This window comes from Lonchura striata, chromosome 14 (assembly GCF_050655825.1).
Source record: "Lonchura striata isolate lonStrDom1 chromosome 14, ASM5065582v1, whole genome shotgun sequence".
NCBI lineage: Eukaryota > Metazoa > Chordata > Aves > Passeriformes > Estrildidae > Lonchura > Lonchura striata.
The window spans coordinates 16,430,418-16,455,459 of NC_140716.1; the positions used below are offsets into that span (position 1 = coordinate 16,430,418).

Below are 25,042 nucleotides of genomic sequence, written 5' to 3' on the forward strand. Positions count from 1 at the left end.
GACAATATGGCTTCTGTAGGTTAGAAGAATTTAGACTTCACTTACTGTATGGAATTCCTTCACTTGTGCATAATGCTGAACCAAAAATCCCAGGACATCGCCATGCCGGATGGCATCATCAAAGTCCTGTTCAGCCAGGAGAAGTTCACACTGCCTGACTGCTTCTTCAGTATCTTCAGGGTAAACTCTAGGAAAGGGGAAAAGGAAAGTGTCACAGCCCAGGGAGAGAGCCTTATCCAGCCAAAGACAGGGAAGAGTTTTTACTGCATTAAATTTCATGACAGAAGCCCAGACAAAACCCAGAAACCCCCTTGTCCTGGGGCTGATTGGCCAGTGTGGGCAGCAAGGGAGGTGGAGATTCTGCCCTGTCCTGCTCAGACAAGACCCCCACCTGCAGAGTTCCCTCCAGCCCTGGGGTCCCAGCACAGGCAGGATATGGAGATGCTGGAGCAAGTCCAGAGGAGGCCATGAAGGTGTTCCAAGGTCTGGAGCCCCTCTGGACCGAGGCTGGGAGAGCTGGGGGTGTTCATCTGGAGAGAAGGCTCCACAGAGACCTTACCTCCTCTAGGACCTAAAGGGGCTCCAGGAGAGCTGGAGAGGGACTGGGGACAAGGGCCCTGAGGGACAGGAAAAGGGGGAATGGCTTCCCACTGCCAGAGAGCAGGGTTAGATGGAATATTGGGAAGGAATTGTTCCCTGGGAGGGTGGGGAGGTGCTGGCACAGGTTGCCCAGAGAAGCTGTGGCTGCCCCATCCCTGAAGTGTTCAAGGCCAGGCTGGAGGTGGCTTAGAAGAACATGGGGTAGTGGAAGGTGTCCCTGCTTTTGGAACAAGATGGTCTTTGAAGTCCCTTCCCATCCAAATCACTCAGTGATTCTGTGATTTTATGATAATCACCTTTCTAGCTACACCTCCCTTGGTCCATATCCTTCTCTTTCAGGTTGCCTTTCCATCTTTAATGCAGCTTTTTAAATGCACTTTTAAAAATTACATTATGGTTTCCCTGGTAGAAAAATGTATCAGCAGTTTGTTGTTTTTTTTTTTTTTCAGCAAGCTGCAAATTATTTATTAAACTTTAGGTTCTGTTATGACTTCTATTCTGGTATGATATTTCTGTCACTTAGTTTCTGTGCTACCCATGCTGCAGCTCACCTCTGAGCATGGATGAACCGTTTCATCAGACTAATCCTGTTCTGCAGGTGACCAAGTTTGCTCTCCTGTTCCACAGGGCTTCTGGCTTTTGCTTTGGAAAGGCACTTATATGCTTCTGTCAGTGCTCTGTGGGCTTTTTCATAGTTCTGATACTCATCGATTTCTACCTGCAAGAGGAGAAAGGGGATGGTCTTGCTCCAGAGCCAATAAACCAAACACCTTCAGCAGTCACAGAAAGGGCAGTACCTGAGCACATGCATCATAGAAACCTGCCAGGAGGTCAAGGGCCCCTCCTTTGGTGTAGAAGCTGATGATATTTGCAATAATTTTTGCGTCCTTACGCCAGTCGAGTGACTGCAGGTAGTTGGCTGCCATGATATAAATTTCTCTCTGTCTGGAAACTCCCGCAAAGAAGATAATTTTCTCAGTATCTCCAGATTTCAGCAATGCCCTCATAGCCTGGCAAGGGAAAGAGTGGCACAGAGGGAGAGAGGGAAAAGACTGTGAATGCAAAAACACAATCAAGATGGCTCAGAAGTTTCATCTGGGTACCTACTGTAAGAAGTCTGCTTCAAGGTTTATTTTTCAAAACACCCTAATTTTGAGGCTATCCAGACTGACCTTTAACTTGTTTCCTGCTTGTGTGTATTTCTTGGTGGCAATGTGGTAGTTGCCTTGTCTCATGCAGCAGTCGGCAATTTGCTCCAGCAGCTCCCTCCGGGACTCCTCAGAGAGATCCTGGGACTCCCTGGAGATTGTCATCTTCTCAGCCAGCTCCTCGGTGATGGTCAGGTTCTGTTCCAGGCAGAGCTGCAGAGCTTCGTGGTACTGATGGGAGCAAGAGAGCATCTCATTGCAAGCACTACCGTGATGCCTCATGTTTGCTTGTGACAGCTAGAAACACAGGTAGCTGGGGATGCTCTGTCTGGAACACTGGGCTGCAGTTACTTGTCTCAACATCAGCCCCTATTCAGGCACACACTGTCCCATTTGTTTGCTAAGAAGAACATGTATGCATGACAACATTGCTCTCACACAAGTGTGCCACTAAAGATTCAGCCATTTTGACTCTGAACATGAGATTTTCAGAGACATACAAGTCAGGTTTGTTAGGCATGATCAATAGTAGCATTTTCAGCAAATACAAATAAATTGAAAGATTTTGTTAAATATTTTGGTACTTCCCATACAGGAACAAATTCTGAGTAGGCTATACAAAAGTTTGCAGTCCAGAAAAGGGCTATGGTACCCTTGCAAAGTGTAGAAGAAAGCCAGCCCACAGGAGCTTGTTCAAGAGGAGTGAGCACAGACTGGTCTGGTACCCAGGATTTTGGCAAAGCTGAGCTGCCAGTGCCTCTGAATCACTAGCTTAGGAGGAATCTTGAAAATGTACACGTGTCTCTTGTATCTGTTTATCAGCACAGATGAATGGCTGTGTGCAGATACACACCTGTTGTGCTCCTCTACCTGTGCAGAGGGCACCAGAGGGCTCAGCTCACCTTTTTGGCTGTGAGCAGCAGCTCCACTGCCTTCTCATACTGAGCATGTTCAATGAAGAACCCAGAGCAGTGGGCAAGCAGGGCTGGGTCAGATTTCTCATCCAGGTCCTCAGCAATGAGCTGTAGGGCCCCAAACTGCTGCGTGGCGAAGGCCAGCTCCAGGGCTTTGGAGAAGTGTCCTGCCTGCAAAATTAGGAATGAGGCTTCAAAGACTAGAATGAGCACTACAGAGCCAGTTCACAGGACACCTTGGCTTAATAAAGCATTACTCACCATGAAAAAATTACTAATAAGCAGGACATAGTAAGCACCACAGCTGATTTAACATTCCTCTGCTGTAGGAACTGCTTCAGTGTAAAATTTGGGAGTTTTTACTAAAAAACATTTACCTTGTGGTATAACATAACAGCTCTGGCCATTTGATCCCCCTTTTCCTCATAATAGCAGGCTGCCTCTATCATGTCTTCTGGTGAGCTCAGGAGAGCCAGGTTCATCAGCTGATCATTTAAATTATTTGCCTGTTCAAAAGTAAAAGGTTTGGCTCTGAGTGTGCACACAAAAATTTCATAATTCCAATTTCTGACAGGCCTGTGTCTTTATGCTGTCCCACAGTATTAAAGTCTGACCCCCTTCTGTGTAAAACCTCTACAACCCAAGTTGTTTCAGCTTCGATTATGATTGTTTATTTCAGGGAGTTTCTGATGAGTTGTTTAAGAAAATACATTTCCAAACCACCAAGGCTTTATTGATCCACCTTTGGTAGAAGAGGTCAGCAGAAACCAGGAGCAGCTTCATCATGGACTGTTCAAGAGCAGGCAGTGTCTTAAGGGACAGAACAGGCACAAACACCTTATACGACCAAAGGGCAGAACCCTGTGCTGGTGTGGGCACACTGTGCCTCTCCACGTACCTTGCACAAGCGGATGGCATTGTTGAATGCCTGGGCCCGGCTGTAGAAGTGCACGGCCTGCTTGATGTCCTCCTGACTCTCATACTGGCGTGCCAGGTGATAGGAGGCTGCCCCATTCCTCGTTTCATTTGCTATTTCAGCAGCCTGCAGAGGGAATTGTACAGCTTTACTTCATGTCCATGCTCTTCCCAGGAATGAGAACTCTGGAAGCAGATGGAAGCAGGCTGCCTTACCTTTTCAATGTTGCCTTGAAAGCAGTGAACACGGACTAGGGAAAAATAATCCTGAGCCAGTGCATAGTATTTTAATGCAGACTCCATGTCTGACTGGCTCTCCAAGTACTGTGCCCACCACTTCCACAGGCTCCTGGAAAAGCAACGATATTAACTGCAGCAATGAGAACTGACATATGCTAGTTTTCACTCCTAGAGAGCTTGAACTAAAGACTGAACACACTTCTTAGTGTGTCCATGGTTTACCCCACCTAAGTGTGACACTCCCAAGATCTGCACTATACAGGAAGTCAGCCTGGATAACCAATGTGGCAGCTCTTATGCAAGTCCGGCATAAACCGGAAAAGCTGTTGGAGGGTCATAGTGGATAAGGCAGGGGTTGAGTGAGACTGAGAAGATTCACACTCTGTCGTCCTCGCATTTGTCACAAATTGTATGTCAGACCTGATAGCCCCGTGTAGAAGGAACAAGCATAATACTGACTTGTCTTTCCTCTTGTTGATGTAGTTCTCCAGAGCTTGTAAGTCTTCAGAGAGCATTCGAGGTACCTCGAACCTGTGTGTGTCTGATTTTTCATAGCTGTAGAGAAGAACATGTTAGATGTGAAATGACAGCCTCCTTATTAGGTCTCTATGTGTAAAACATCTATTTAATCTTGTTTGCCAGCCATCAGCAGAAAACACTGGCAACAACTGCTTCAGCTGTGTAAGTTCACTGTAAGACCAGTTGCAGTCCATCAGCATTGTCAAAAATTAAAAGTTTAATGGTACTGCCAGGTACTTGGAATGAGGGAGGTGTGATTTCATAGCACACAAAATACTTTAAAAGTGCCACTGATGGCCCAAAGAAGTATTCCAGAAAGTTCCCCAAGCATCAAGCACACCTGTCTGGGCAGGTCACAAATGGCCCAGGCTCCACACTGTACCACCCACTCCAACATCAGCCTCTGCCACTGCTGAGAGGTCACTGCCCTTCAGCACCCATGTCTCCTAAGCCCAACTGCCCACATGGTCATCAGTGGGTCTGCCTGAGCACAGCAGAGTTCTGCTTTGATTCTGAACAGAATTGACCTTATTGGATGGTGATGATGATCATCATCATCATAACGGGAACTTTCATATTGGAAAACTCATATAAAAACAAGATCTCAAACAAGAAATAAAAGACGTCAAAAATACCCTCCCCTAACTTCTTATGGGACTTGACAATCACAGGAGAGGATCAGCCACCAGAAGCAACCAATCAAACTAAAGTCTGTTCCACCAGTTGTGTCTGGGACTCTTGGGAAAAGCAAATAATTGTTTTTTTCATGGAAAAGGAAGGAAAATATAGCAACGGTCTTCCAGAGACAAACACAGGACTGCATATGAGTGGGTTTTAACTACTGGCTCAGACAGACTCTTGACTTTTTAAGACACTGCACATTATTTGCACAGCATGGTTGCTGGGAGGTTTCATTGGGAATGCTTTCACTCTGTGAGATAGAAGGCAAGGAAAAGAGTTTAATTAATTTTTACTGGTCATCATCAAACATACTCCTTCACCTATCTTCACAGGAGAAAGAGGCTCGCAGTCCCCCAGCTACACCCAGCTGGTGCTTACTGGGTGAGCGCCAGGCTCTGCTGCCCGGTTGCCTCCAGGTGCTTCGCGTAGTTGTAGTGGGTGGTGCGCAGGTGGACCCGGTCATGAGCCTCGGCCGTTTCGATGGCTTTCTGCCACTGGTTGGAGGCCTGGTAGAACTTGTTCAAGAGGTCATACCGTTTGCAATCCTTGTACAGCTGCTCTGCGTCCTCCTGGGAGAGGAACACCCAAAATCCCCATCAGCCCCAACCATGCTGCGTGTCAGTAACACCAGGCACTCCTTGGAACAGTTTATTAGTGCAGGGCATTGCAATGCAATTAAAGCAACAATCATTCAGTCAGAAGTTTTAACCAACTAAATATATGTGGTCTGGGATAGCATGTTATTGGGAAACAGGATGGTTATGTAAAAATAAGGAAAGCACTCAGATCCTGACATTTATTGTACAGGATTGCCTGGGAGGGAGGGGAATGACACAAGCAAGTCATCAATGATCAAATGCTGTCATTAGGAGTGTGAATCACCAAAAATGGAGACATGCTTAGGTGAGGGTACAGCTACCAATCATGCTGCCCACCCAGGGGTGAGGCTTAAGAGAAGATCCTGGCACTCTGGCTTTGAGAATTAAGGTGTTACAAGCCAGGGAACCCCTGTGGCCTCCCAGTAGATCTCAAAGGTAGCAATGCTGTTTGTGGACAACTGAGGTCCATCCCTGGGAATAAATGTTAGTAATTTATTGCAGAATTAGAACAGGAGGGTTTTGCCAGTGCTGACGCAAGGGTGAGCAAATTTGGAACTATTATTTTTATTCACTGAGAAGTTCTAACTCCTGTGGAAGGAGCATTTTCCTGCTCCACCCAACTGCTGTCCAGCTGAACACTATATTTAGTAAATTGAGATTATCTGTTCAAGACAGAAAAATGCTTTCTGTCTCTTATTACAGAAAGTGGAAAAGGAAGATGCCTGCCCTAAGATTCTGTACAAGATGGAAAAAAGCAGTAGAACTCATTTGTTTTGCTGTAGTTCCCTTCCACCTCTCTAAACAGATATAAATATCCAAGAGAAGAAGCACTGACACTTTTCAGCCTCACAGTTTTCTCTGCCAGGAAGCCTTTACAAACATTTAGTTGGAATTTTCCTTTTTTCCTTACCTTTAACTCAGAATAGTCACTCTCTGTCTCTTTTTCTCTCTCATAGTCATCAAGTTAACTATAGATTACTAAATACCTTTTCAAGCCAAACTCTAATTATTTGGCCATTTTCACAGATTTCTTTTTCTGTGAAATCTTCCCAAGAGCTGGGCAATTTGCATTGATTTTTTTCTAAATCTTTTCCAGTTCATCAACATTTTTTTTCTGTAATGAGATACTTAAAGGCTGGAGGTCATTATTCCAGTTGTAGCTGCCCTAAATACACACACACGAGTTACCAAATCCAGGCCCCAGGATTTGGCATCTCCTCAAACATGGCCCCAAACTAATTTTTGCTGTCATAGCACCTTGTTATTTTTTATCTAATTCAGTATTTCCTATAGACTGGGTTATTTCATAAATTCTTTTCCAGTTTTTCCCTCTGACGGATTGTATGCCTGGATCTCTTACAGTTCCCAAACTAAAAATTTCTGGCTTTCTGGATCATTGCTGAAGGTATAAAATAAGTGGAATACAAATTCCCCTCTAATTAGCACCAGTCAATTTTCAATCCATGTGACAATGCTGGTCTCAAATCCAGCTTAGATCTCACTTCTATTGGCTATCAAGGGGAATGAAGACAGACATGAGACACAAGGTCCACTTTGGGGTGTAGTTGCTGCCAGGTTGGGCTCCAGATGAGGGAACAGCCAGATCTTGTCCTCTGGCTGAGCTGGACCCAGCCAAGTTCCTGCTCACACAGTGGGAGAAATCAGGATAGAAATCTGGGTGACTAGGCATCCCTGGGACAGCACAGGCAATGAATGTGACTGAACAGAGCTCTCCAGCCCCACAGGAAAAGTCTCCTTCCACAACTACAGGTCAGCCCTCACTCTGTTACAGCACACAGCTCTAGCCTTTCACTCTAGAAACAAATAATTTCAAAATGGAATTTGTGTTCCATATCAGAACTTAAATATTAAAGCTCCATATCAGAGCTTAAAACATGTTTGTTGAAACATTTTAACTGTAATAAAATACAGCGTTTTTTAAATCCAGTGAAACCTAGAATGATTCAACTTGGATGAGGCTTATGCCCCAAGAAAGCAGATTTTTGTTAAATGTTTCACACATAAAACATCTTTCAAAGATGTTTCCTTTAGTCAGCAGTTTCTTTCACTGAGTAATTTTTCAGAGCCTGATATAAATGCTTCACAACCTGGCTGTGGGATTTACCAGCATGCCCAGCTGGATGGCCAGCACAGCCACCCTGGCGTTCTGCTCTGGCTCTTGCTCAGCCTCCCGCAGTGCCTTGGCTCCTCTTGCATGACCCATGTGCCCCAGGCAAATTTTGGCAACATCGAGCCTCTGAGTCTTCACACACATGCGAGCCATGTTCTCCCAGACAGCCTCACTGCAGGAAACAGGAAAGAAAAGGAGAGCTGTTACTGTGTCACCTGGAAGGCAAGTGAGGTGTGAGGAGGGAGAGTGTGAAAGGGGAAACCATCAGTATGTTGGGAAAGGGGTGACTGTAACAGACTCCAGCAGCTCTGTGAAGATTGAAGAGGAACAGAAGCAGGCTCACACAAAGGTCAGTTCTTGAGCTAAATTACCCTAACCTTAAGGAAATATTGTGGACTTTGATTTACAACAATGTCTAAACAACAACAGTTACACCTCTACTCTGGAGACAGGCTGAGAGAGCTGGGAATGTTCACCCTGGAGAAAAGAAGGTTCTTAAGAGCACCTTCCAGTGCCTAAAGGAGCTCCAGGAGAGGTGGAGAGGGAGTTAGGATGAGGGCCTAGAGGGACAGGACAAGGGGGAATGGCTTTAAATTATAAAAGGGGAGATGCAGATTGGAAGAAATTCTTCCCTGTGAGGTTGATGAGGCCCTGCCACAGGTTGCCCACAGCAACTGTGGCCCCATCCCTGGAAGTGTTCAAGGCCAGGTTGGACGGGACTTGTAGCAACCTGGGAATAGTGGGCATCCCTGCCCAAAGTAGGGGTGGTAGAACTAGATGGTCTTTAAGGTCCCTTCCAAACCAGTCTATGATTCTATGTTTGCATGTATATAAACATGTATCATGTGCCCATCTGCTGTAGCTGCAACCCATAGACAGTCACAACTCCCACAATGATGTTCAGAAATCACAATTAAAATTATAAAAAAAAAGTCTTAACCTCACACTGGAAATATCCTGTTGCAGTCTGAAGTAGTTTAAATATAAACAACTACTGGGAGCACAATTATTGTACTCAGTAATAGGGAATGATGTGTAGAAAAATTACCAAACAACGACATTCTAATTTAAAACTTGCATAAAATGGGCAAAAAGAAAAAGCTTTGTGATGCTCAGAACAAGAACTCAGGGCTATGAGCTTGGAGTTAACACTGCAAAGTCCCCTGACCAGGCAAAGCAGGATGGGCTGAGGACCATGCTCCCGGCTGGAATGGCTGGCGGAATGCTCAGCAGAAGGAGCACAACAGAACTGACCATCACAGAGTGGGACAAGCAATTATTTTCAGAGATTTTATTCACATGTGAGACTCTTCAAAATTTCATGCAGTATGTTTGACCAATAAAAACCATGAGCATTCAAAATAAGATTTTTTTTCAATGTCACCCTCAGCAGAGGTACAGTCTGTGTAGTTCTCAGGTACCAACACAGCACAAAGTAAAGATCTAAATTTTAAAAGCAGGGAAAAAAGAATTAAATAATAGAATAGAATGACCTGCCACTAAATTCCATTCCAGTTTTCCTAGGATTAAAATGTTTTTCTGTTTCCAGTGGCTGTGGGAAAGCCCTGCACACACAAGGGTGACTAACTGGGATGCAGCGGAACAGGTGAACCACAATGTGCTCTTCAACACATACACTCTTCAACACAAAAGGCACAGGAAAAATTCTTTTCATAATTTACTTAAGAATTAGAGTATCTTTTACTTGCAGTGCAACTCATATAAAGGCTGCAGGTATTAATCAACATAAGTAGTACAGACTTCATTGAGACACATGGTATAGAGAAAATAAAAAAAGGAACAGAAGGGATAAATCAGGGACAAATTTCAGAAAGATCAGAAGTGTTTCTGGTTTAGAAAAGCAAAAATGCATATCTGAGTGCTGCCTTTTTTACAACTGAGTGGTATTCAAACACAGCCTCCTTATGCTCTTCTCCCACATGTCCAAGCTCCCCAGCTGAGTAGCCAAAAGGAACATTGAACTGAAGTGTGGTAATTTCAGACCTGGAAGGGCCTGACAGAAACCATCACCACTTAATACAAAAATGCTGCCTTGTGTCAGCAGATGTAACCTTCCTAATTTAGCAAAAGTTGGAACAGTTTTCTCTTTTATTCCAGACACTATCTGTATCTGAAATTGGGAAAAGTGGGGAAAACACCTTTAAAGAACATTGACATGATCAACATGATGTTAGTTATGTCCACCTGGCTTTGTCAAACACAGCCAGTTGAGTTCTGTCCTGAGTTTTGAGCTGTTGAAGGCTGTGCCTGGGCACAGCTGTGCTTCACAGCACTTGAGAAATACATTTTCCAAGCTCAACAGTGTGCCAGAAGAAGCTGCCAACAACCAGTTGGCTTGGGGTGAAGGAACGCACGTCTGTGCTGGGCTTTGTCAAGCTCACTAACAGTGAGTTTCTGAAAGGAAATCAAAGTCTTCCTTTTTCAGAGCTCTGACAGCTCTCAACTCCCTCCATGCAGGAAGATGAGAGTTCATGGGCTCAAACAGGGAAACGGATGAGATTCTTATTTAGACTACAGGGAGTGGAAATTTTTGAGAGGAAACAGACTACACAGTGTATTTTAAAGTACAAAGTTAAAAGATAACGGCATGCAGAGAGTCATAGCAGGATTTGCTCATCATCTCTCAGCTGTTTTATGCTTTCCTGGATGGCAATAACTCCTGCCAATGTCAAAATTCAGCAGGAGCTGCTGCCCCTAGGACTCCTCTTTGGGAGCTCTGTCCCCACACACCTGCTTGTGGGCCACGCAGGCACCCAGGAACCTCTACCCCGAGGAGCTGGAGTTCTGCCATCCCACCCCTTTGTCCTACACTCCAAACCATTTGCAAAATGAACCTGAGAGTCTTGAGCCATGGGTATGCTGCAGGCAACAACAAATGCAGAAGGGGAAACATCTGCAGCTGATATGCTCTGCAGTTGGTTTTATTCTGGCAAACACTGCCTTCTCCCACTGTGGCTGGGCAGGGGGTGAGCACACCAGGCTCAAACTGCACCAAAGACACTGAATTTGGGAGTGTTCACAGCACAACTTGCATGGACTCACCCAGCACAGAGACCACAGCAAGAGATAAGAGGGATAGCAAAGAAAGGTGTCCCTGCTCAAGGCAGAGAGTTGGTGCTAGATGGTCCTTTAGGTCCTTTCCAACCCAAACCATTCCATGATTCTAAGATTCAGAGAGACATGGTAAGAGCAGCTTACCAGCACCAGAACCCATGCCATGTGAGACCACTGACTCCCTCTAACCATCCCTTCTCCTGCTTCCACCCTGCAGAAACACCTGAAGGAATGTTTTGCCTCAGGAACCCAGCCCTTGCTCTGCCCAGAGCAGCTCCCATACCCCACTCAGTTTGGTTAGCAGCTGTAAAGGGCAGAGCAACAGCCATGGTCCCCATGGGACTGCAGCAGACACTGGTTCTTTCCAGTAGACACATCCTTCACAAGAGGATCTGATAAGGTACATGGAGAGGAAAGGATAGGGAAGGGGATCCTGGCAGCACCCATAATCCACTTCCATTTCTCTCTGCGTTTCACGAAGACCAACCTCAGCCATGACATGACAGCACAACCGCCCTGGCAGGCACACACCTCCAGCACCAAGCAAGTTTTGCTGCCCCTCAGAAATGTGGGCAGATGGATGTGGGTCTGGTGAAGGAACAAAAAACAGGACGTGCAGACAGGTTCACTTAAATCCCAGGGAAAACCACAGTTTATCTCCCAACAGCTGCCAGTGTAGTAAGAAAGCTGAATCTCTCCATGCATCCCTAAAAGGCAGCAACTCTACTTTCCAGGCCTGGCCCTGCTGTCTATATAAAAATGCCAAGTAATATTTTTCCCTGCCCCCAACTGTGACTCCAAGAATTTCCTGTTCTTCCCCTCATCTTCCTTTCATCCCCCCTGGAAAGCCGCTCGCATCTGTACTTCATCAGCCGAAGCTGGAAACTTAATGAAGCCCAGGCACAGCAGCAGTGGGAGCAGAACCATGGAAAGGCATCCCAAGCAGCCTGGGAGCCCCAAGCCCCCCACGAGGCACAGGGATACCCTGCTGCTCCCTGTGCTCCCAGGCTCCAGCCACATCCACAGTGCCGGGGATTTGGGAAGTAAATGTTGTTGCCTCTTAAGAGTGGACACAAATCTTACCACATATTTTATTAAAGTTTCCTTGCTTTGTATCTGACCTTTCACATCTGTTTTTCTGATGTATTTACAGCATCCACAGTCCTCACAAACCCTTCTGTTCCCATATATTTTTCATTGCCTATTTAGCACTAAAGTTTAAAGAAAAAATGCAACATTATTTAGAAGTGCTGGAGATTTATATGTCTGAAGCATTTCACTGAAAAACCTTTTCTCTCTCTATTTAATGGGATATATTTGGAAAATGAACATTGATCAGGATAAAAAAACCTCTTCAGTTTGGGCCCCACTTTGTTGAACTGGACCCTGTAATATACACATTATATATAACAAATTAATATTGCATCCTATAATGTTATATTATAGATAATCACAGAACCACAGAATAGTCTGGGTAGGAAGAGACATTAAAAACCATCTTATTCCAAACCCCTGCCATGAGCAGAGACATCTTCCACTAGATTGGAAAACACTAAGTACTTGAGAAAATGAGGTTTTAACTGATATAGCTAAATTAGGTTTGATGTTTTTAAAATAAAATGCATTTATGGGATCCTGGTTATATCTTTCCATGGGGCTGAAAGACAGCAAGGAGCTAAGTAATAGATGAAAAGTTCTAACAGTTCAATGAGACTCTTGATAGTGTTAATGATATTCTATGAGCTACTCTATGAAAAGTCAGGCATTTTTCATGTATGATCCAAACACTGAAAGCTGATGAAGCTACTCCTAAAAACTCTTCCCTGGAAGAAACATACCATTTGATAAAGCAGCTTCAGAGAATATATCTATAATATCCCATTGAATACATAGCTTTGTTCCAAACTTACCTTCATAAAACCAACACCAAGAGATTGCTCCATGTGGGTTGTATGACACAAACCCCTGTGCCCCACAGAATGCCATGAGTACTGCAAAATGCACATCCTGCTGCTTGTCAACAAAGAAGCATTCACTAAGGCAGTTTTATATCAAGGATCAGGATTCTCATACTTTTTGAATTGAGTATTAGGGAAAATTTCTTCATGGAAAGGGTGGTCAGGCACTGGCACAGCTTCCCAGGGCAGTGGTGAAGTTACCATCCCTGTAAAGATTTAAAAGCTGGGTGGATGTAGCACTTGAGGACATGGGTCTGTGGCTAGGGCAGTAGTTGGATATGATCTTTTCCAACCTTTATGATTTTATGACTAGACTGATTTGTTCAGCCTTTGTAAAATGTAATTGCTATTGTTTTTAATGTTACATGAGAAGGAAGCTTGGACCCTCCTGAAAATACATACCCAGACTTCATCAAATCACAAAAATCAAATGGGGGGCTCAGAAGCAGGCGTATGACATTTCCCTTTAGGGAAATGTCACCTGGTGTTATCTGCATGTAAACATCATCTGCCTTGCTGCTGAATGCCTGGCTTATAATAAACACAGAATCATAATTACAAGTAATCCAAGGGGGGTTTAAAATACGCAAAGACAGTCATTGCTGGTAGGAAATTTATTTGAAGAATGGCAGACACTGGTGTGCTTATACTGGGAGTTCTAAAACCAGTAATGTACAGAAACATGACTAATCACAGGGAAAAAGAGAAACCACAGATGCTACAGTGCTCTCAAGGGATGAAGATGCTCAAAGTACTTAAAACTCAATTTGTTTAAAGATTAAAAATTACCAGAGCACATGGAGGAGGGCTGAGTTCATAGCCAGGTTAGGACATTCAACTTCAGTAGCTGAAAACTAATTATAGGAACATAATCAGCTTTAGTGGAATTCCTGCCGCTTCTCTCACCAACAAGTCTTGAAAAGAGAATGTTGCCTTGTAAAAAATTTCAGACCAGTTTCTTTCAGTATATTGGGTCAGGGCAGATTGGTTGGTTAGGGGCAAAGCTTCTTTTCCGGTAAGATGGAGCCGCTATAAAATTAAACCTGTTTGCAATCTAATGTATGATTACCGGGATGTGAACTCCTGTGCCAGCCCCTCATGTGTGGCAGTGCCTGGCGAGGCAGGTCTGTGCCAGTTCTTCTCACTGCTGACAGGATGTTGTGCCTTCAGTGTGTACAAGGCAATGATACTCTCGTGCGGTATTTGTGAAGCCTGAAGAACTGTGCCGAGCTCAGCTCAGGAGGGGCATAACCCAGGCAGTGCCACCCGGCTGCAGGGTAGTGCCCACCAGAATCCCTGTCCTCCTCCCGGTGCTGCCGAGGCAGCTGAAAGGAACAGCAAAGAGCGTTTGGAGCGCCAGTCTGGACAAGAGCGCTCTGGAAACATCCAGGTTCAGGGACAGTTTGGAATACCCTCAACAACTCTCTTTAACGGGTTTACCAGAGAAACACCTGTCCTGTGAAGAGAAGGCACTTGCCCTCTGGCAGTCCGTTCCGTACCGGGCTCTACCAGGGATATCCCTCCAAGCAGCAGTCTTCACTCCCTGGGCACCGAGCGGAGCGGGCAGCCTCCCTGCAGGCTCTGCGGAGCCGACACCGCGCCCAGCACAACGCGGCTCGGGCTCGCCATACGGCGACTCTCAACATCACTTTGCAGACATCCCCAAACTGGGTTGTTACACGGTTGAGAATCTCGAGATTTTATACTTCCTATTTATCTGCCACGGTCTCTCCTATGGTGCAGAGAGGACGCGGACATCAGGGCACCCCCGCAGCGTTTTCGTCGCGCTGTCCCGCAGCGAACCCCAATATAGTTTTTCTTCTAATAAACGGTATTTCAAAATCCCTCTCCTCGATCCGCTTCCACAGAGCTGATGCCCCGAGGGCTGAAGCTGGGATTTCCTTCTCTCCTTTTCCCGAGGAGCTCTGCTGCGCTCCCCGGGCTCCCCGGGACGCGGCGGGTCCCGACAGCCCGGCTGCGCGCAGCGGCGAGGGGAGGAGGCGTGAGGCAGGGAGGGGGCTCTCCGAGGGGAGGAGGGACAACTTTAGAAGTCCCCAGAGTCTTTTCCTTTCAGGAAACGCATCCTGTTAATGTTTGACTGCCGTGGCAGTGGTCCTTTTTTTTTTTTTTTTTTTTTTCAGTCGACTACGCCCTGAGGCTCACCAAAACAAGCCACAAAAACAGGCATTTCCTCTTGGTGGGGGGGCCTTTTCCTCACCGCAGTGTGTGTTCTCGTCCCGGCACTCACAGCTCGGCTCTTCGGAGAGGGACAGGGCAGAGCAACCTCCTCGAGATACTCCAGACTTGCAGATCACCTTTGGAATGACCGCACACTCCTCTGGCTGGGCTTGGCTTTGAGAGGATGACATCTGTCACCATTTGCAGGATATTCTGAAGTTTGCAACCAAACCTAGGCTTTTGGAGCTGCACTGGTTGGCTTGGAGGACCCAGCACTCGCCAGGCTACAGGGACCATACCATTCCACCTCTGCCCCACCTCAGCTCAGGCTCTCCTGCCCCAAGACTGGATTCTCTCTGGATTCATCCCATCCAACACGGAATGGACCTCCCTGACATCCACTTCACCATGAGACTGGCATTACTTATCAAAGTGCAAGAAGGCGGATAAGTCAACGCTTGGAAGGACATAACAAAGCTTCTTTGTGTTCTTATTTTATGGAATTCTCCTATCTACCTCACAAAATTCGCATCTCCTTGGTCAGCAATCCCTCAGGAACTGACTTCAAGAATGAACGGTGATGTCCTCTAGAGCCCCGTAACGCACAGCGCAGCTGCCTGTTCCCAGCCCGATTTCAATGTGCTGCAGCTGACTGGGACCTCGTGTCATCTGCAATTAGAGACTGGCAGCAAGCTGACAGTCAGATATGACTGTCCAGAAACTGGTAGCCACAGCTGTATTGGTAGCTCTGGTCTCACTCATTCTTAACAACGCGGCTGCCTTTACCCCCAACTGGGTGTACCAAACGCTGGAGGACGGGCGCAAGCGCAGTGTGGGGCTCTGGAGGATGTGCTGGCTGGCAGAGCGGAGCAGAGGAGGTGCAAGCAGCAGTGCCAGGCACGGGCAAGGGGTGGAGCAGGAGTGTGAAGCCCTGGGCTGGGGTTCAGAGTCGACTGGGTTCCAGGAGTCACGCAGCACTGTCAAATGTAAGTGCAGCCTCTTATCTTCTCTGCAGACACAATTGGTAGGGTGCATCTGGTCCCCAGGAGTTCAGTAGTCTAACCCTAAAATCATGTTACCTGTCTTAGTCTAATCATCTCCTCATATTCATTCCCAAATAAATTAATTTCAGAAAATAAGAAGTATGATGTCCACCAGTGAACTAAACTCCTTGTTCCCCCTCAAAACTAGAGATCTGCATGGTGCTGCCTGGCTTATATAGCTCAGGAATTGATCTGCTTTGAAAAAATTATCTAAGAAGTATAAGCCCAAAGTTTAGACATCTTGGGCTCACTTCTCCCTCCTGGGCTCCTGTCATAAGAGACCCCTTCCTCCTCAATACAACAGCAACCACAGTTATTCTGAATACCCTAAAACTAAAAAAAAAAAAAAAAACCCACAAAAAACCCACCAAAACAAAAAACAAACAAACAGAAAAAAAAAAAAAACCACAAAACCAAACCAAAACAAAACCAAAACAAAAAAGCCCAAACTCAAAAAGGTATTGCAATGAATGACATGTTGACTTATTTCTCCCTTCTGTTTGTTTTTGTTGGAAATGTCAGGAGCAAAAACATCAGAAATAGTTGTGGCAAAAACATGTAAAATTGAGAAATGCCTTAAAATGTGTAACTATGCTTCTTGGTGAAAAAAAAACAATTAATATACAACTTGATGACTACAAAAATCATTACCCATAGTGTATTTTTGCACTTTCACGGATTGTGGGATCTGAAGAATGCAAATAGCTTACACCGAAATAGGGAAAATTACTGGATAACATGAGAATTACAGAACTGATTAATAAATAATAAACCTTATGTATCACATTTATAACATTAACAGTGCAACCCTGCTCTTACAGAGCAGAACTGTGCTGGATCAGGATCACAGAAAGGCTTGGGTAGGAAGGGCCCTTAAAGACTGTCCAAAATACCTGCAGACACTGTGGCTGGGAAAACACTACCCTAGTGCCAAGAGGTTTCTCCCCTAAACCCCCTCCACTCTCAGCAGCTGGGCTGTGAGCAGCCATTCAAAGGGGAGTCAGTGCTTCCGCTGCACCCTTCAAGGCATGGAATTTAACAGAACATATGGCTATAAAGTCCTTGACAGACTACAGGATTCTTCCAAGATTTCAGGGATGCTCAAAAACAGCTCTGACACCTCTGAGGGATTCTATGTTACAGCATCTGTAAAATACATTATTTCAAACCAGATTTTGAAATGTGGAGAAAGAGAAATCGGTCCTTGGAGTTTCTTAGATCCCTTTGGAGAGAAACCAAATAAATATTAATTTCTTTTAAAAATGCTTTAATGTGGACTCATTCCAGATTATATTTTCCAGTAAAATTATACAGAAACCTTTTTTTAACATTTGCTTATACTGAGCCTGCATAAATCAAAATCAGAACATTTCTCAAATGTTTTAAAGTCCTTACCCTTTCAATACTTTTTTAAACTGAAAGAACTTTTTATAACAATAAATGGTTATGAAAAGGATTAGACTGTGGGAGAAGTTCCTTGATGTGTTTTTGCAGCTTCATCTCTGGAATCACTTCCCCAGTTAATACTGATAAGCTATATTCTAACCTGAAGAACATGTGTACCATTCACAAATTGTAAAAGTACATGTTATGTACTCAACACTGGAATGAGCTCCTGCACAGTGAATTTGGCTCCTGCCACATTTTTAAAACACAAGCTTGTATTTCTTGCTGTGTGCAGGCCAGGCAGTGTGTGGTACCTAACAATGACAGGTATTAGTTTCATGGCAGAACCATCTGGGCAGCAGTTTCTGATATAAAATAGAAGGATAATGTGACAGAAAATTTGAAAATTTCCAAGTAATTATAGCGTGGTCAAGTGCTCAGAAGAATTATCTCACAACCATTGTTAAAATTCTAATTTAAAGAGGCTTTTCAAGCCCAGGGACTTGATCTGTACAGGAGTAAAGCATCCATTCGCTATTTAATCTGGAAGCAAATAGTAATCAAATGCCAATTCTGTACCTTGATACAGCATTTAAAGGAAAATTCCTCCTCTACAGATGTCATGACAAACTCAGTAGGAAACACGACTGTGGCATTTATTTTTGAGACAATTTTGTTTCCATGGATGTACACATGGTTAGTATGAGCCTGATCTTGCATCCATGGATTTGTCATCCTAAAGAATTTCTCTAATAAGAAACCACACATTAATTGAGGAATACCTGTAGCAATCCTCATCTGTCAGCTGCAGATAAATCACAGACATGCAGGGGTGTGTGAGTATGCATATACATACATATATCTCAAAATAACTACATGAAGTTACCACAAAGTATTTTGGATGCCATTTGTAGAAAAATACAGAAAAGTTGTTCTGGTAATAGCAATGTGAAAGAGGCCACAATCTTGCTCATGTACACATAGAGACATACATATTTGAGAAGCAATCTATTTATCTCAACAGAGTTCAACAGAAAAACTGTAAACTCTCTGGGAATTTGTGTGTCCATATCCTAAAGACTCCTGTACATGCAGTATGTATCTAACAGCCAGCTACAAGCACTACTATAAGCTGGCTTCCTCCCTGGCAGAGAGAAGTAGATTCTTAGAACCTGCTATTCACTGACCTTCTCTGCCTGCTCTTCTCTCCCATTGAAATCACAGAATCATTGAATGGTTTGGGTTGGAAAGAATCTTCAAGTCCATTGCATACCAACCCCTGCCACGGGCAGGGACACCTTCCACTATCCCAGTTTGCTCCAAGCTCCATCCAGCCTGGCCTTGGACACTTCCAGGGATGGGATAGCCACAGCTTATCTGTGTAACCTGTGCCAGGGCTTCACCAACCTCATAGGGAAGGATTTCTTCCTAGAAATGTAAAAAAAAAAACCAAAACCCAAAGAAAGCTGGGGCAGGAGTAAATAATATTAAAAATACAGGGAAACGAAGCATTGCAATGTGAACTACTTCTGCAAGGCACAGCATCAGAAGCATGGGCAATTGATTCCATGGGAAAGCACTTCCAAGTCTGTCCTTCAAACCTCACTGTTCCTGGAAGTGGAGATCCCAGGCCCTTTCACTTGTCTTTATCTACCTTTCTCTTTCTACCTCTTGCTGTGCAGCCCTGCACCTCTCTTTCAACCCCCAGTGATGCTGAAAAGCTTCTGTGATGGTTCAGATGACTAACAGCAAAAGAATCCCCAGGTTAGGGTGGAAGTTTTGGACGTGGGGTGGGGTAAGGTTTTTGACAGATATTTTTCCACTAGACTAAGCAGTGGTATTGAGTCCAACAGGTGCTGCTACTAACACTAAGTGACAAACGTGTTAGGAGGGGTGAGATTGCTCCTTTTTTAGTGATCATAAACTCTCAGATCTGGAACCTTCACCTATGTTGAGAATCAGCCCAGCTGTGAGGACATACATATAAGCTTTTATATCTTGGACAAACCACTGAATGATACAAACTTGAATGCTTCACTGAGAACTCAGGTTTTATAGCCCCTCTTCAAACACTTTAAGGAAACATGGCCAGGTAGCCTAATTCTCCTGTCATCTGAATGTAGGTAAAGACATTTGACAAAGATTATGGAGCTGAAGTTTTAGAGCTGTTGAAAAAATTTGGAAGATTATGCTCTTGCCTGCATCTCTTTATGCTTATAAGGTAGTAGTGTCACGGCCTCAGTAAGAGCTGGGGTAAGGCAGCATGTCATGAGCACAAAGCACTGAGCTTTGTGCCCATCACGTGTGAGCAAAGGCAGCACACCCAGCGATGTGGCCCCACAAAGGGACATGGGAGCTATCCTTGAGTGGCAAGAACACGCAGTGACACCACCAGTGATGCCTCTCAGAGCCAGCCCTTCTCAAAGCCACCTAGGTCCTGACCCTGTACCATGCCAGGAATACTGCATGAACACACTACATTACTTGGAATCAACTTTGATATTTTTAACCACACTGTAGGGTACAAATATACCCTTAAGTCCAGCTGTGCTCTGAGGCTATCTCTGGATGGGCACAGGGAGATGATGCATTCATCAGCCAAGGTCCCAGTTTGTCCCTCTTTGTCTAAAGAACATTAGGAACGATGTGGAAATTCAAGAATAGGCAAGGGTTTAAAAGATACAAAACCTCACTGGGTTCTTCAGGGCTGCAGGACACATAAGGAAAATTGCAACAGGAGGATGTGTTTCAACTTCTGATGTTCAGAGCTGGATTTCCTGTGGGAATTGCAGTTCTACCAAGGAGTATAATTCACGCCAGGGAGAGGCACAGCATCAGGAGCAGCTACATGACTGCCACACTGATGTTAGGTAAACACCTGTCCAGCCTGGATGGATGATTATTGCACACACATGGACACAGGGACATTTGCTGGCCGAGGCAGGAGGCTGCTCAGGGTGGGAATGAGGAGCTGAGGTTTGATACAGAAGCAGCCATTCACCTTAATGCCCATGTTCACTGCATTTCCATGAAGATCCAGTGTCTCCAAAATTTCCAGTTTTTCTGAAATTTGGCTGGCTGGAAGCCAGGCTGAGTCAAGCAGCTGAGTGTGCTGTAAACATGTTACTTGTCCACATATATATATATTTCCATACATAGAAACCCAGAAAAGAGACCAAGCACATCTGGAGAACACAGGAACTATCATCAGATTAAACAAGCCCCAAACCTTATTATACACATTATATACATAGCATGATAGACTGCTCAGGCTGTTCCACAGAGGTGAGGCAACATGGGCAGCTGGCAGCTCAGGGTTTGTGATTTCCCATCATAATATCTGAAATATGAGCAACATTTAAATAAGTGACACTACTAATTTAATGATGGAGGCCAGTAGAGATGAATTCTGAGAGATGGATTTTCAATTTAGAGTGAATGATCATTTTCATGTCAGGGTGCAGTTTTGTGTACTCATTTTGGAAAAGTGCAAAATTCCTTAGGATTTGGGACAGGAAAATGAAGCTAATACACGTTTCAATGCAGTATATACACATGTGTTGCACAGAAATATTGTCAGAGTAATCACAGTTTGGTTACTCTTGCCATCAAGACTTTGAAATCAATTAAAGCATCATGAGTGAAAATGGCTCTGGGGCTTTTGAAAATTTCAGATTAATGCATTTATCAGAATACCCTCCTGAGGTTTATAAAGAAGCAAATCATGATATCTAGACAACTCATATCTCATCAGAAATAGCTGTGTCTGTTAAAACTGATTGCTGTATTGACGGCTCTCAATGCTGGGCTTGTAAGGGCCCATCACTTAACCATAAGCACTTGCTTGTGTTGGAAATAGTTAATGGAGCCATGTCTTCACTCCAAAAGTAGTAAGTGAAGCTGTTATAAAAAAACACCCACCAACCACACTCTTCCCAACAAGATCTGTCTGCCTTTCAAAATAAATATTCAAATCTGAAGTTTCACACTTAGATGAGCTGAATGGTTAAGTTCCAAAATACCTAAAGGTTTGGAAGATTACTCCTCTTTGCCACATCAGAACATTACTATAATTGTGCAAAACCAGACTGGGTTTTCCCTGCTCTCTTCCTTAAATTACTATTTTTAAGAAAAGGAAAAAAAAAAAAAAAAGCATAAATTGCATATTTCAGAAAGCCTCCCAGGAGGTGAAAAAAGCAAAATAACAAAATAATTCTTGAGATATCCATGCATTCATAGTTTTTAAGATATTAATCCAGCAACAGAACATACTGAGGACTCTTGTTGCTGAAAGCTCTATGGCCACTTGCAAAGACTTTTTAAGATGAGCAGGCGAGACTTCCTTTTTCAGGACAAAGTCAGTAAGACCTGCAAACAACATAATCATGTGGAATGGGTACAAGGCAAAAAAGAAATTCAGATCTGTTTCACTTAAAAAAAAATGTCTCTTCAGACCATCAAAATACATTTGCATTACATAAACATCTCTTTAAGCCTTCCCATGGTCTCAGTGACACAGTCATGCAAAGGTGCACTGAGATACTGCCAACATTTGGCTTAGTTTGTTTCACGAGTACTTTTTAAGTTTTTCCATATATTTCCTAATTCATACTCAAAGAGACTAGCAATATAAATACCACAAGTTTAAATCAACAGAAGAAATTGAATGTGAGACTTTATAAATACAGCACATAGCATAGCATGATGCTGATAATTTGGGAGGCATAGCATGATGCTGATAATTACAGTGGTTCTATTTATTGTCCCTATTATCTCAGAATGGTTTTAACAGTAAGTGCTGACCTCCTATGCCCATGTTGTAAAATGAAACACAGTTGTACTTTGTACTTTCATAGTGCTCTTGGTATCTGAGGCACAGCTTCAGCTGATTTCCATGGCAACTGCAGAGATTGCTCAGCACATCTCAGCTTTGATGACATCCAAAACAAAAGAAACATGTGATTCATTGCCAAAAGTTTGACCAAAGTGAGTTTTTCTTAAATTTTAAATGTTTCTTCTAAAATTATTTATTAATACTGAATCCAGCTCTCCAGGTTGGAACTCAGGTTTATGAACAGCAGGACTATAAGTAAGAGTCAGCAAGACAGAAGCCTTGCTCTTTCTGACTCTTGCCTTTTATCCATTTAGGTTCAAGCATACTATTCTAATTTTCCTCATTTTGGTACTTGGTTTGCATTTCTGAAGTCCCTATAATGTGGATTTTAAAAATTACTCCAAAAGGCCAAAAATTATAATGCATTCTTTATCTCAGGATAACAGCTCAGCAAAACATCAAGTTCTAAGAGGAAAATGGCATGCTCAATTAGAGTCTTTGATTATATTAGAGAAAACCTAATTACTTATCTAGTTAGATTTTTTTATCAGAAGATTATGATCTCAGCCTGCAGACATGCCCAAGAAGATGAAGTCTAGCACAGTTACAAGAAATTGAAAATGGGTTCTAACAAAAGTAGGTGAGGCAACTTAAGTGTAAGGAGCATTACCAGTTTCATCTATAATAAATTAGAAATCTCTTTTCAGAAACACAACCATTTCTTTTCCTTTCCAGAATAAAGTCATGTATGAACATGAAGCACTTAAAAGAACAAACAGGTACATATCAGTATGCGTCCCAATAATTCACCAAGTGATTCATAAATAAATCCAAGAACCATAGGAAATGGCATCAACAGAATATATTTTTTAAATTCCTTTCATTACAAAACCAAGAAGCAATATCCCTCAGGAGATTTAAAGAATGGATGTAATTATATATGCAATCAGCTTCAGAACAAGCTACGGTGGCACCATCCTTCAGCTGAGCGTAACCCATCCTGAATTATTAAGAGTTTAAGAGCAAATTAGAATTTAAGTACCATTTTTGAGATGTAACAGATTTAGTGTCCCACAGTGGACAGAGATAACAGCACACTCTCAGTCACCTCCAACAGCTCAGATGCCATCAGGAGAATGTGAAGCCATACAGAGATGCTGGGAATGAGCACTGACCCCATGCACTGAATAAATGTGTGGTCACTACATTCTTCCCAGGTCTGGATATTTAATAACTTCCTCGCAGAATCTGGATTAAAGTTTGCACTAAATTTTTGTTTATCAATAGGGTCTTTCCCAGGGGAAGTTTGAGATTACTATGAAAATATCTTGAGCCATTTTGCTTAACCATTGAAATGCTTGAACTCCCACTTCACTTTTTTTTTTTTTTTTTCCTTCTATGCAGACAGAAAAGGAAAAGAAATGTTTGTATTTTAAGCAATTAACATAATGTGATCTTCCAGTGAGATCACCCTTCTTCATCATCCCCAAACCATGCAAATTACTCTCCAGGATGACTAACCTACTTCTGCAAACAGTCCTGGTCTATCCTGGAACATACCACCAACAGTTCTGGGGCTATCATGGATCAAAACAACAAAATTGCTGCTTGCAAATAAGAAAATCGAATTAACATCTCTAATCTGCAGGGATAGGGATGGTTTAGGAAGTGAGCAAAACAACAAGGAATCTGACTTGGTCTCATCCTTAGAGTTTGGGGTTTGACTCTTGATTGATCCCTGTTTTAAACAAGGCAGAATTCATTAAGCCAGTACCCCTGGCTGTACAAGAGTCCCAGTTGGATGTCCTGTCCAGGAATTAACTGATTCTCTGAGAAAATGGGACCCACGGAGAGCTTCCAGAAGGAAAAATGCAAGACTAGCACTGTATGCTGATGAACAACAGATACTTAGAGCAAAGTTTCTGGAGCCATTCAGCTGCAACCCTTTCCAGCTCTCAACAGCCAAGTTGCATCTTAAGGGAGGTGAAAAGGTACAGATGGAGGGCTTGGCCTCCCTCTTTCACCTGTCAGATGCACACAAAGAAATTAACACTACAGGGAACATCCACCTCTGGCCACAGGGAACTCCATCAGTTAAATTTCAAGAGACAAGTGACATTAACAATAAGTTTGACAAAACAAAAAAAAGTAGAATATCCAAAATACCTGTGTCATGACAGTCTTAGGCAATAGATTCTAGAAGTGAGAGGTTAACACAAATGCCACCAGTAATTGTGCAGACACTAAACCCACTATGACCATCTGGTTTTACAAACTGTCACTAACAAACAAAATGCAAAAGTTGATGAAGTCTGCAGTGGCCCCAAAAAGTGATACTGGCTACTATAATTGAAGCGGAAATAATTGAACAGCTGATCCTAAATTTATACTAATTATGAAATCTATAGAAAACTCATCAAAATAGACTAAAGCTGGCTATTGAGACATTTTTGCTGTACATATAATTTAAAATACAGTAAAAGAGCACAAAGTTAAGTACTAAATTTCACAGCTTTTACAAAAACTATATTCCAGCCAGTTTTATAAGAGACTAGAAATATTTATTCCTGCATTGAGCAGTCATTCAAGCAGGAGAACAGCCTTGTGGCCTGGCCTTCCTCAACAAGATTTCCCTCTTCAATGGCATTGGGCTGAGCTCTGAAGAAATACTTTACCATTGCACATTCAATCCCCTTTCTCAATCTACACTGTCCATTGGTTGTCACCACTAAAAAGAGGCCAGAGATGATGATGCAGAGGCTCAGCTTAGGATTGGTACGTACAAAATAAAATTACAATGTGCTGAGTTGACAGCATGCAA

General features: G+C 43.5%; 2 protein-coding genes across 2 annotated transcripts in view; one reads left to right on the top strand and one right to left on the bottom strand.

The window, feature by feature from the left end:
* IFT140 (intraflagellar transport 140) overlaps positions 1-25,042 on the bottom strand; it is a 78,738-nt gene that overhangs the window by 940 nt on the left and 52,756 nt on the right. The window contains exons 18-28 of the mRNA XM_021529630.4: positions 7,742-7,919; positions 5,396-5,586; positions 4,277-4,372; positions 3,794-3,926; positions 3,561-3,704; positions 3,040-3,168; positions 2,651-2,833; positions 1,773-1,979; positions 1,398-1,610; positions 1,152-1,318; positions 46-187 (exon numbers count right to left, since the gene is read on the bottom strand). Coding sequence (XP_021385305.1) covers positions 46-187; positions 1,152-1,318; positions 1,398-1,610; positions 1,773-1,979; positions 2,651-2,833; positions 3,040-3,168; positions 3,561-3,704; positions 3,794-3,926; positions 4,277-4,372; positions 5,396-5,586; positions 7,742-7,919 — 1,783 coding nt within the window. The remainder of the gene's footprint in view (positions 1-45; positions 188-1,151; positions 1,319-1,397; positions 1,611-1,772; positions 1,980-2,650; positions 2,834-3,039; positions 3,169-3,560; positions 3,705-3,793; positions 3,927-4,276; positions 4,373-5,395; positions 5,587-7,741; positions 7,920-25,042) is intronic.
* Positions 14,873-25,042, top strand: part of TMEM204 (transmembrane protein 204) — a 28,241-nt gene continuing 18,071 nt past the window's right edge. The window contains exon 1 of the mRNA XM_021529631.4: positions 14,873-15,944. Within this exon, the coding sequence (XP_021385306.1) occupies positions 15,665-15,944 (280 nt within the window). The 5' untranslated portion in view covers positions 14,873-15,664. The remainder of the gene's footprint in view (positions 15,945-25,042) is intronic.